Here is a 13,191-nt window from a genome sequence, read left to right as displayed (position 1 = left end):
TATTAACCAAAAAATATTTAACCTTTTAAATGTAAAACATGAACATAACACAATAGGCGCTTTTCTTATTTCTTATTCTCATTACTGGTCAAGGATTCTTAACTTTTTTAACCTCAAATTCCCTTTATCAAACTAGGAAATTATTAATCCCAATTTATATAACTTATACTAATGATAATGATTTCAACAGGGTTACACCCTCCCCCTTTTAAATGTCTGTGTGTCCTCATCAGACACTAATAAACTAACAAAAAGAGTCATAAGGGTATAATAACTACGGTGTCTAGTGTTTTCCTATTTTAATGACTATCCCTCTGTGTACAATAGTCAAAGGCTCATCCCTTGATCTACCAGGCTCATCATAGGTAAGTCTAATAGTCGGCTTGGCAGTTCTCTTGGGTCTAGGCTCAGATCGGGGTTGCGCTCTATCCTCTTGGACCTCAGATACTGCTTCTTGCTCAGACTCCGATTCAGCTTCACTAGTTCCTTCCAGAGCTACTTCTGGATCACACTCTTCATCTTCAGGTCCTGGTTCATAGTTCTGTTCAAACTCTTCTGAGCCTGAATCATTTTCATGTTCTGTTTCAGGATCATCTTCTAATTCAATTACTGGCCTAGCATTATGTAGCACCCTCTGGTCAGGCTCTCTCCGATTGCAACGGTGAGTGACATAATATTCCATGTCAGAGGACGAATCAGAAAACTCCTGTAACTCTTGAATCTCTGGTCTGGAGTCCCTTTGACTTCTCTTACGAGTGTCCGCTCTAGTCTTGGGTTTCTCAGGCGAATCAACATCCTGGTCAGTGAACGGCATTCTCACCAGCTGTCCAATCGGAAGAAGGTGATCCCTGTGTATAGTCTTTGTCCCTAACCTTCCATCCTCCCGCTTGATCTTGAACACAGGTAGGTTTGGCATCTTTCCAACGACAACATACGGGTCAGGACTCCACTTGCTTTCCAGTTTGTGCTTGCCTTTTAAACCTAGATTCCGGAGCAGTACTCTGTCGCCGATCTCTATGGACTGAAAGGTAACTCGACGATCATACAACCTTTTGTTTCTCTGGTGACGTTTGTTTGCAGCATCAGAGGCTAACTTGTAAGCTTGCTTCAAGTCTTCCTTCAGCTTTGTGACATATCGGGTGTGAGACGCTTCTTCTATGCCATCTGGGGACGTTCCAAAGCACAGGTCAACAGGAAGTCTTGCCTCTCTGCCAAACATTAGATGGTAAGGTGAGTACCCTGTGGCATCACACTTAGTACTGTTGTACGCGTGGACCATGTAAGGCACATGTTGACTCCACGTACGCTTCTTCTCCCGGCCTAACGTACCAAGCATAGAGAGCAGAGTTCGATTGAACCTTTCTGGCTGCGGGTCTCCTTGCGGATGATACGGCGTTGTCCGCGACTTGCGTATCCCCAGTAAGGTCAACAGCTCTCGTATCAGACGGCTCTCGAAATCTCTTCCTTGATCCGAATGGATCCTAGAAGGCAGTCCATAATGTATGAAATATTTCTCCATCAGAACCTTTGCCACAACATGGGCCTTCTGGCTTTTAGTTGGGAAAGCCTGGGCGTATCTCGTGAAATGATCCGTGACCACTAACACATTACTTATGCCTTTGGAGTCAGGCTCCATGGAAAGAAAGTCCATACACACTAAATCCATAGGCCCCTGACTCACAATCTGGTGCAATGGAGCAGCTTTCTGTATGGGGGTCTTGTGAGTGACACACTCCCCACAGTTCTTAATGTATTCTTCCACATGCTTCGACATCCTAGGCCAAAAGAATCTACCTCGGAGCAAGTCAACAGTTCTTTCTTGTCCAAGGTGCCCCACGTCATCATGCATGGCCTGCATAACCATCTCCCGGAACTCTCTTGGCAGAATGAGTTGACTGACCACTTCTCCGGATGGTCTCTTAGTGTAACGGTACAGCAATCCATCGTTCATGGACAGCTTCCCAGCTTCTCTTTTCAATATGGACAACTCAGGACTCGTGTCCCCCTTCTCTGGCCAGTGTCCACTCTTGATGGCTTGGATGGCCGGTCCAATGGCTTCATCCTCTTCTTGAGCCTTTCTGAGACTCATTTTGGACATGAGTTCCAGGGACTTTAACTCCATGTGTGTTGGAAACGCATATAGGTCAGGAACACAGTGGGGAGATGCTCCAAGCTGAGCAACACAAACTGGTGTACTACGTGCAGACTCTGGGATGCAGACTCTCTGGCAGATAGTTTTCACTCCAGACTGAGGTATAGTCACCCAGCCATTGTCATCCTCCTCTGACATGTTCCTGGACAACAGGTCGGCATCAATGTTCTGTCGGCCTGGGCGATACTGCACCTCAAACTCGTACGTTGATAGGGCAGCTAGCCATCGATGCCCCACCGCATTGAGCTTGGCTGTGGACAGCACGTACGTCAGGGGGTTGTTGTCAGTACGTACGGTGAATCTTGCCCCATACAAATAGTCGTGGAATTTGTCAACTACTGCCCACTTGAGAGACAAGAATTCCAGCTGATGTATGGGGTAGTTTCTCTCTGCAGAGCTGACTTTTCTGCTTGCAAAGGCAACTGGTCTCAAGCCTCCAGGGTGTTCTTGGTAAAGAACAGCACCCAGACCCTTCAAGCTTGCATCCACATGCAGGATGTATGGACGTTGTGGATTAGCAAATGCCAGAACAGGCGCATGTGTCAGACAGTGAATTATGTGATGAAACGCATCCGTACAGGATTTGTCCCATCTTTCCCCGAACGGTTCTGATTCTTTCAAGTAGACTTTGTTCACATCTGGGTCATACTTCTTTTTCTTCTGAGTTGGAGCATATCCCTTTGTGAGCTCAGTCAGTGGTCTTACAATTTCAGAATAGTTCTGGATGAATCGACGGTAATAACCGCAAAATCCTAGAAAAGATTGCAACGTCTTCAAGTTTGTTGGCATGGGCCATGCAGTGACGGCCTCAATCTTGTTTGGATCTGGGGCAACTCCATCTGCAGATACAATGTGCCCCAGGTACTTGACCCTTGGCAGACAGATCTGGCACTTGTCCACTGAGAGCTTCAGCCCAACTTCACCGAGACGATCTAGGACCTTGAGCAGTCTCTCTTCGTGTTCCTCAAGAGTTTTTCCAAACACGATCACGTCATCCAGGTATACCAGCACTTGTAAGAGGTTCATGTCACCGACAGCCTTTTCCATCAACCTTTGAAAGGTTGCTGGTGCCCCAGTGATGCCTTGAGGCATTCGTTCGAACTGAAAAAATCCTAACGGGCAAATGAATGCCGTCTTCTCTTTGTCCTCTTCGGACATGGCTATCTGGTAGTAGCCTGAGCGCAAATCCAGTACAGAGAACCACTGACTTCCGGTTAAAGCATTCAGCGCATCTTCAATGCATGGTGTAGTGTACTGGTCGGGTATGGTTCGGCTATTCAATAGTCGGTAATCTATGCACATCCTAATAGCCCCAGTCTTCTTTCTAACTACAACTATAGGGGATGCATAGGGGCTCCGCGACTCTGTTATGATCCCAGCCTGCAGCAGTTCTTGTAAATGCTTTCTCACGTCTTCGATATCTGCTGGGGCTAGCCGGCGTGATCGTTGACGGAAAGGTCGGGAATCAGAAAGTCGAATTCTGTGCTCTACTCCTCTTGCTAATCCCACGTCCCACTCGTGCATTGAGAAGACATGAGACTTTTGGGCTAGTTTCTTACGTAATCTGTTCCTCCACTGTTCAGAGATGGGGGAGTCTCCAAATTTGATCATGCTCTCATCAAAGTCAGAGGAAGCAGTCTCCTTAGGGGGAATCGTCGCCACTGAATCAATGTGGTACACACATCCAATCACTGTTCCCACAGGTATGGAAGTTTCTCTTGAAGATTCGTTTTTGAGTAGTATTCTCAAACTGTTGACATCCAATGCCCCACTGGGCACAACCATGGGATGAAAAATCACATCAGCAGGTAAGGCAGCTGCGGGTGAGGAGTCAATCATCAGGATTTCTTGAGCAACAGGCTCCCTCAGCTCGACTTTGCACACAACTTGAGTGTCACCATCTGGGGGTAAGACCAAGGGGCCTGGACCCATCCATCTGACACGGCCCGCCTCCTCCTCTTGGACCGGGACTGCAACACCCTTTAGAGTAGGTTGATCTTCCTCCACATGAACACGAAGACCTAGTGTTCGGGTGACATCAATGCCATTGACTTTGCATTGATTCACCAAGCGTCTAACATGGCTCGCGTTGGTGCCCACAATGACAGACGTCTTATCTTCACTCCTGGGGTTAGGACATATGAGAGCTAGGACAGTTACAGTCTGACTGGTTCCTAATACCTCAGCTGGATACTCCATATCAACTACCACGTAGCCATGGTAAGGGTAGCTAGCTCCAGACTCACTTAAACCCCACAGGGAAAGACCAGCTACTGGCTGAATGGGGATATCAGACAAGTACTTCTGGTACCAGTGTTCAAAAATGATTGTCACCTGAGAGCCACTATCTAATAGAGCAGTACAGGGTTGTCCATTAACCTTCAGCGGCACCAGGCTAGGCGGCCCAACTAACCCATCAGGAACATGCACACTCTCAAACATGTCAGCTGTACTTTCCTTAACGGAACAGTTAACTGCATTTGTGGTGGCATCACTTGACGACTGGTTGTTCTTGGACAACTTCAGAGCTTGGATAAGTCTCTTGATAACTTTAGCCTGGTTTTCTGGGCTTTGACACTTCCTGGCGAAATGCCCACTCTCACCACATCGATAGCAGAAGTGTTCCTCCGATACTTTGAATGATCGTTGTGGGGAGCTGGCTACTGGTTTGGAGGTATTCACAGCTGAAACGGCAGCTTGAGGTTCGGCTACTTTATTTGTGACTTTCTGTTGCAAGCGCTTCATTTGTTTCTTCAAAGCTGCTATCTCACTGTCCGAACTGCACTCACTGTACACTACATTTGGGGGAATTTGTTCACTGCTAACTGACGTGTCTTGAGCTGGCTTAGACACAACAGCAGCAACCAAGGCCTTTAGTTCTTTGATCTCCGACTTCAAGTTCTGAATTTCAGTCTGTTTCACATCAGCATTCTGCCTTCGATCTCCACCTTGCAGGACAGGAGTTATCTTCTTTCGTGAGGCCTCATATTCCTCTTCTGTGCGTATCTCCTTCAACAGCTGGAGAAAGGTGGGGGGCTTTGCTCTTCTCTCTCTCAGACGAAGGTTAACTAACATCAGATCAGAGGCTATCGCACCACGCAACAACTGGTCCAGTCTTGCTTTATCTGCACATCCAAGGGGGAGACCATCTCTCTGCACCACCCTATTTAACGACTGTTCAAGACGTCTGAGGAAGTCAGACAGCTTCTCACCTGGTTGTTGCTGCAGTAGACGAAATGCAAAATACAACTCTTCTCCTGACTCTGCTGTCCCAAAAGCATGCTCTAGTGCCTCTAAGCAGTCTTCAGGGCTCACTTCAGGATCACTGGCTCGTATTGCTTTTACAATGTCAAGCGCCGGGCCTCTAAGACTTTCCATCAGTCTCCTCCTCTTCTCTTTGTGAGAGCAGTCACACTCTTCCACCATGAGTCGTGCTTGACCCAACCAGTGGTCAAACTGCTCTTCTCCAGCGGGGGTGGGCAACATACCAGAGAAAGTTCGAAGGCGGCGATAGCTTCCGTGCTCACTTGATGACTTGGACGTCTTGTCCAGTAAATCACTCACAGCTCGCAGAATGGCCTCTGTTGACTTAGCAGCAGCCCCATCTTCAGGGAACAATGTGCGAAGGTCTTCAACATGTTTACCTGGAGCTTGTTGCATTCCGGACATATCAACTTGTGTATTGGCTCGCGCTGCATCCGCTATGATGACAGGCCACGGCCCTCCACCATCAATAGGAAGCACTTCAACGGGAACGATTTTGCCTTTTACTACTTCCTTGCATTCACACAAAACCAAGTATCGGTTTAGTTGTCTGTTGAAAGTTCGCCCTCTGACTCGCACACGTCCCAAACACTTCACTGTTTGCATTGTCTCTTCTATTGCACTTATGTCTACTTCTTCTCGAATGAGCACCATGACTGCATGAGCCTCATCTAATGCCTCGCCACGGCACCATCCCTTTAAGTCTGATACTAGCGCTTCCATACTGTCCATTTTAGCTTAGTAGTTAGCACGATTTAAAGCTTCAGAATGCAAATTTTCAATGTAAAAGGTACAAAAACAAGAAACCCACATTAAGAATCCCAGCGGTGCCTCCAATTTATGTAGCGCCTCTCTATATCGTTTCACTATAATGAGAGGTGGCTATCCTGAGTTCTTTAAATTTCTTTTCAATACCAATATGTGAGTTTCACTAATAAATGTATCAGTATTAAACTTGTGTGTGTGTGTGTATTATCACAGTGTATGAAATACTCTTTTCCGTCTAAATCACTATTTAAGCAGTAGTATTTACACTTTAAACAGAAATGCAATGTCTTTCAAATACTTTTATCTTATAAATACTCTCACATTTAACTCAAAAATCACCCTTTTCCCTTAGTCAACTTAAAATATCAGTCAGTGACCACAACAGTTTTATAAAAATGACAGATTTAGTTAGAAAAAGTGTATCAGAAAGTAAAAAGGTATTAATAATCTCACTTGTCAAATCACAAAGGCATTTAACTTCACATTCAAACAATGGGGCCCAAGAAAATAAAATAGCCGGCAAAACTCTATTTTAAATGGAAAATACCCTTCAAATGTTCAAATGATGCAGGCCTGAATGTAGCTTGAGTGCGTTGTAGCCTTAAACGAAATGGCTGCTTCACCACACAGGCCAAACAAAAAGTGGTACCTTATATACTTAAAGCCGATGTAAGCTCACACGGACAGGATCAAAAGGCATCAGAACAGGAACCAGGATGAAGAGAGTTGAAGAGAAGAAGATTGATGAGGAAAGTCACATGGTCCACGATACAGCAAAGTCCACACTCGGTAACACTATCCGGCTCCGTCGGGGTCTTTGATTAACGTCACTCTGACAGTTCCACACAGACTTAACTACTCGAGATCGCTGGCCGCTAGCTTGATAGCAAAGTTCATGCAAAACACTAAGCACTAATTTCAGTCTTCGCGTGCGGAGTATGCCACTCACACTGACAGAAATATCACCATTAAAGTGAATAAAAGAGTCCTTGTTGAACACTTTCACTAAAACAGGTGCATTAGCTACATTAACTTTAACCACATTTTTCTTCTCTCCGTACACACACACTCACGTCTCTCTCGCGTCTCTCTCTCCTCCTCTCTTGTACTTTGACCTCAACCGTGATAGGCTCATTACAAAACTTTCAGAAATACAAGAAATTCGAAAAACATTTCTGTAACCCTTTCTTTCTATTCTTACCGGCATCATTAAAGCATCTTCACAAATATTATTAACCAAAAAATATTTAACCTTTTAAATGTAAAACATGAACATAACACAATAGGCGCTTTTCTTATTTCTTATTCTCATTACTGGTCAAGGATTCTTAACTTTTTTAACCTCAAATTCCCTTTATCAAACTAGGAAATTATTAATCCCAATTTATATAACTTATACTAATGATAATGATTTCAACAGGGTTACACATAGATAATAACCAAAACAATCCTTATTTAGCACAGTGGCTAGATGAACAAATAAACAGACACCACCCGATCTAAATATTCCCTCACAGTTTAATAGTAATGACTTTATGAATTTCTTTACTGATAAAATAGATAACATCAGAAATACAATATCAAATGTAGATTCTACTGCGTCTAGTATTTCAGCTTCATTCATCGCACCCAAAGAAAAACTGCAGTGCTTTACAACTATAAGACAGGAAGAGCTAAATAAACTTATCAGTGCATCTAAACCAACAACGTGTTTATTAGATCCTGTACCCACAAAACTACTGAAAGAGTTGTTACCTGTAGCAGAAGAACCGCTTCTCAATATTATTAACTCATCGTTATCTTTAGGTCACGTCCCAAAACCATTCAAGCTGGCGGTTATTAAGCCTCTTATTAAGAAACCACAACTAGATTCTAATGAACTGGCAAATTACAGACCCATTTCAAATCTTCCGTTTATGTCTAAAATTTTAGAAAAAGTTGTGTCTGCTCAATTGTGCTCCTTCTTGCAAAAAAATTATCTCTATGAAGAATTTCAGTCAGGTTTCAGGCCTCACCATAGTACAGAAACTGCACTTGTTAAAATTACAAATGACTTACTTGCTTCAGATCAAGGCTGCATCTCATTGCTAGTATTACTTAATCTTAGTGCTGCGTTCGACACTATAGACCATGATATACTCATAGATCGATTACAAAACTATACTGGTATTCAAGCGCAGGCTTTAAGATGGTTTAGATCCTACCTGTCCGATCGCTACCACTTTGTTAATTTAAAAGGAGAGTCATCACAATTATCACCAGTAAAGTATGGAGTACCACAAGGATCTGTCCTAGGTCCTCTGCTATTTTCAATATACATGTTGCCTCTTGGTAATATTATTAGAAAATACGGGATTAGTTTTCATTGTTATGCTGATGATACTCAACTATATATCTCAACAAGACCAGATGATACTTCTAAACTATCTAAACTAATAGATTGTGTAAAACATGTAAAATATTGGATGACCAATAATTTCCTCCTATTAAATTCAGATAAGACAGAGATATTACTTATTGGACCAAAAAACAGTACACAGAATCTCTTGGATTACAATTTGTCTTCTACCACGCTACAATTCAACCCGCTCCCTAAGGTCGCAAAACTCTGGACTTTTGGTAGTACCTAGGATAGCAAAGTCCACTAAAGGAGGTAGAGCTTTTTCACATTTGGCTCCCAAACTCTGGAATAGCCTTCCTGATAACGTTCGGGGTTCAGACACACTCTCTCTGTTTAAATCTAGATTAAAGACACATCTCTTTAACCAAGCATTCACATAATGCATCTTATAATCTTGTACTGCAGTTATATCTGATCAAATGTACATTTATTATTATTCTTTAGCTTGGGTTGAACAAATCATTTTTGGTTAGATGGAACAGCAGCTACGCTAATTATGTCTCTATTTGTTTCTCTGTTTCTGCCACGGGATTAACATCCCATGGTAACTAGGAATGACAGAAGCTTCAGTGTGGATCCAACCCTAAAATGATCTGAGAACACCTGAGAAAAGATAATGCCAACCCCTCAGAGGACTTCGGAGGATGCCAATGCTCAGACAACATACAGAATTACCAAATTTTGCCATAAGTCAAAAATATTAAGGTTCTGCAATATATAAATATATTGTGGAAACTTAAATTCCTGTAGAGCTGCTTTGCAACGATTTGTATCGTAAAAAGCGCTATACAAATAAACTTGAATTGAATGATGGTTCAATCATCATTTAGTGGTTTGGTTCACTGGTGTCATCAGGAGTCTGCTGTCTGGGAATGTTAGCTGTTAAATTTGCGTTGTTTGTAACAATCTTGTGATGTTATGACTGTTAGATATTCAGAATTTTTTCATTCATTATGCAGGAAGTGTTTTGAAGCAGCAGCGCATGAATCTCAACAATGGTGACAATCAACAACAACAAAAAAACCTGTTTTGTGATCTGTTTATCTGAATATTTTGTCAATTGTCACCATTGTTGAGATTCATATGCAGACTCTAGATGTCTGTGAGTTCACATGATCTTGTTGAAATAACTTCTGCATAATGACTGAAAAACCTTTCAAATATCAAAGTAGGACAGAATTTTATGTAGTAGTGTTCTAGACCTATAATAAAGTGAAATCAATTTAAGTAATATATCAAATTGTATGCTGGATGTGATCAGTGAACCACGCCACTATATGATGACTAAATCATCATCAACAAGTAACCAAATACATCTAATCAGATTTTCTCTAGCAAATTTTGCTATAACAAATGAACTTTAGAAACACCGTTACAGCAACCAGATAAAAAAACTAATATTAAAAAGTCAAGGGTCAAGAGCCCAACTAAAACAAACGTTTACCTCCACAACAGTGACTTCACACTTTAAAAAAATATATTTGGTTGAAAGTTAATTTTTAGTTTCAGTTGACTATAGAAATTTGATTTGGTCAAACTTAATTTTAATAAAGTTGAAGTATTTTGTTTATGTTGGTCCAATGACGCATTTCTTTTAGTGTTTAAAAAAACAACAAAAAACTATTAGCCAGTCATATCAGTGTGTGTTTACTTCTGAATCTACAATCCAATTACTTTATTGTCGGAATATTCTCTGTCAGGAATGCTGTCTGTACTTTTAAAAATCAAAGTTCCAAAAGGGTTTTTGTGGTGAATAGTTCTTAAAAGAACCCTTTTTCTTAGTGTGAATAATATTTTAATAATAAAAATATAAAGAACTTTTTGTGCAATGGAAAAGGGTTGGTTGTTAAAAATGTTTGTTAAAGGTTATTCATGGAACCACAGTTGCCAATAAAGAACCTTTATTGCCACCTTTTTTAAAAGTGTGTGTAAAAGCTCAACATGAGCCTGCTGTCACAGTGATGTTCATGTGCTACAGATGCAAAATGAGTGAAACAGGTCAGGGCGATGGTGGAAAATGAGAGTTTTTGAGCAAAAAGCCTTGAAAGCCATTACAAGTGCATGTGTGTATTGAATATGTGTGTGAAGTCTATTTGATTTGCTTCCCTCATCTGATAACTATATATGTGAAGCAAATACAGACATTTCCTTCAGAAAACAATGTATTGCTGAAAGAGCTTTTTACCTCGTACAGAAAAGAAATGCTTGCTGGGAGTGGTGAAGCCCCTCGTACCCTGACTGTTGACTGCGCAAACTCGAAACTGGTACCACCTGTGGGGCCGGATGTCCTTCAACACGGAGCGGTCCTCCATGGTCTGGGAGAAGGGTCAGAGAGACTTTAATTAAGACAAATCCGCTCCTGATGCAGGATGGAAGAGCTCCATCACTGCTGTATGCTGATAAGAGTCACAGTAATGACAGCTCGATCCAGCGCAGGGAGATCTCTCTATAAAGGCCTGTTGAAAAGCACAGCTGAGACATCCCTATCCATTACATCACGGATCCCACCGGGAGCTCAGACGCTGCACAATGAGCTGCCTGTTTCTTTCAATGTCTCTTAATCTCCTGAGAAGACCAGTCAGCACTGCTTTACTGCTTATGAAGAAAACACTCATTTAAGTGTGATTTAAAAAAAAGTAAAAAGAAAGCTGTTTAAAAGAACATTCTGAGCTGTTTTCCATTCAGTGCACAGCATTTCTGGTATGGTGTTTAGCAAAGAAAATTATTCTGGCTTTCCCTCAGTGTAAAAATAAAAGGAGTGAAAAAGAAGTTAGCATACTTTTAAAAAGAGTACTTATTATAGGATATTAATTACAGTTAAATGAACATGTATAATAGTTTACGATACAATTAGCTGACCTTTAGAGTGGAACGATTGACTCACTTGAGTAGGACTTTAGCACATCTTCATAAGTCATTTCATAATTACTTCTCTTTAAAAAAAAGTTTACTTTCAAATCACTTCTTTTGTCTTTGACAGTCAAATGTACACTTTTTACTTAAGTGTGTTTAGAAACAGTCATGAAAGTGTCTGTCTTTATATACACAGTGGCTTTTTATTTCATTAGTATTAGATTACATGCAAGTACAGCTTATTTAAAAATACATTTTTAATATTCGATGTACACTGCAAGTGAACATCCAATCCAATTAAGTGTTCTTTTTCAATTCTTCACAATTAAATGACACAAGTGTACAAGAGGGTTTCAAAAGCTGAAACGAAAAAGCACTTGTGTAAAGTTGTTTTAATACCACATGTATTACAATGAGTCATTGATTATGAGTATACAATTACAAATATATATATATATATAAAGTGTATTGCAAATCATTCAAATATATACAAATACTTAGTAGTATTACTTAGTAGTAAGGGTGTGTGATATCTCCAATAATATCATAATTATTGTTTTAACGATGTGTGAGCTGACATTACAGAGTATGTCACTCACTTTGTTAAAACAAACAAAAACTAATCTTGGAGTCCAAAAGAGTTCACTACATGATGAAGCCTATCTGAATGCAGTTAGAAAGCCTGTATAATTAAAGTTATGAAAGCAAAAACATTCCTCTATGGGTTTTTCGGGGCTGAGTACCAAAACAAAAAACAAACTTGTAGCCAATCAGCAGTAAGGGGCGTGTCTACTCATGATGTGGAGGAGAGAGCGTTCAGTGAACAGGAAGGAAAGATAGAGATGGTGGATAAAAAACAAAAGAGGAAAACGTCTGCGGAACGATAAGGCAAGAAGTAGGACCCGTGCAAATATCGGATCAGCTTTCCAGCTCTGGAGAGAACTCAAGGATCGGACGCCGAGGTTGCTTTGTTTCTTCTCGATAAGGGAGTAACAGCTAAAGTCTGCCTACACTGGACACGATAAAGCGGCCATTAAAAATCATTTGAAATTTGTGTCAGCATGTTAGAAATACAACGCGGCAGCAGTTTTCTGTCTGAGTTTTGCTTTGTTTCACAGCACTAATCGTTGCCTGGGTTGCGTAAGCTACGTATGTGTGGGGTGGAACTATCAAAATAGGGGCGAGACCCTTTTGGGGTAGAGGCGTGTTTGATTTGGTGATTTCAAATATCAGCATTGGCTTCCAGAAATTGCTTACCCCACCTTTAAGCAATATCACATAAGCAAGTGCGGTTTTCCTGAATATCGCAAATGTTGTTTACTGTACTGTGGATTTTATACAATAGCTCAACATCAAGAAATTTATATTGAGTGAGTTACATTTTCAACACAATATGGTCTGTTTTCTTTCCTGTTTCGTCAACGAAAATACTTCCAAACAAAGCCAGAACAGAATATTTGTGCGTCTCAGATAAACACTGCTATGTTTTTTTCTTGAATGAATTTTTTTTTTTTTTACTGTTTATGAACAAATCATGATACAATGATCCATTCATAAAGAATTCATGTTTCTAAATGAATTAGCTGTTTTGAACAAATCGTTTGAGTGAACGACTGGCCGTTTTAGTGTCATATTTATTTATCCATGACAGACCTAAACCAGTCAAGGTACCGGCACAAAAACACACTCAGCAAAATATCCTTTAATTTTTGTTATAGTGAAAAAATCCCAAAAATAAAGAGATGTAATTTTG

General features: G+C 41.0%; 1 protein-coding gene across 1 annotated transcript in view; it reads right to left on the bottom strand.

The window, feature by feature from the left end:
• LOC306867766 (anosmin-1-like) overlaps window positions 1–13,191 on the bottom strand; it is a 98,386-nt gene that overhangs the window by 29,451 nt on the left and 55,744 nt on the right. Inside the window, exon 6 of the mRNA XM_079413627.1 lies at window positions 10,771–10,900. Within this exon, the coding sequence (XP_079269753.1) occupies window positions 10,771–10,900 (130 nt within the window). The remainder of the gene's footprint in view (window positions 1–10,770; window positions 10,901–13,191) is intronic.

Source organism: Barbus barbus, assembly GCF_936440315.1.
Source record: "Barbus barbus genome assembly, chromosome: 49".
Taxonomy (NCBI): domain Eukaryota; kingdom Metazoa; phylum Chordata; class Actinopteri; order Cypriniformes; family Cyprinidae; genus Barbus; species Barbus barbus.
The sequence above is the reverse complement of the archived record's forward strand: the minus strand, read 5'-3'. Positions and strand labels throughout refer to the sequence as shown.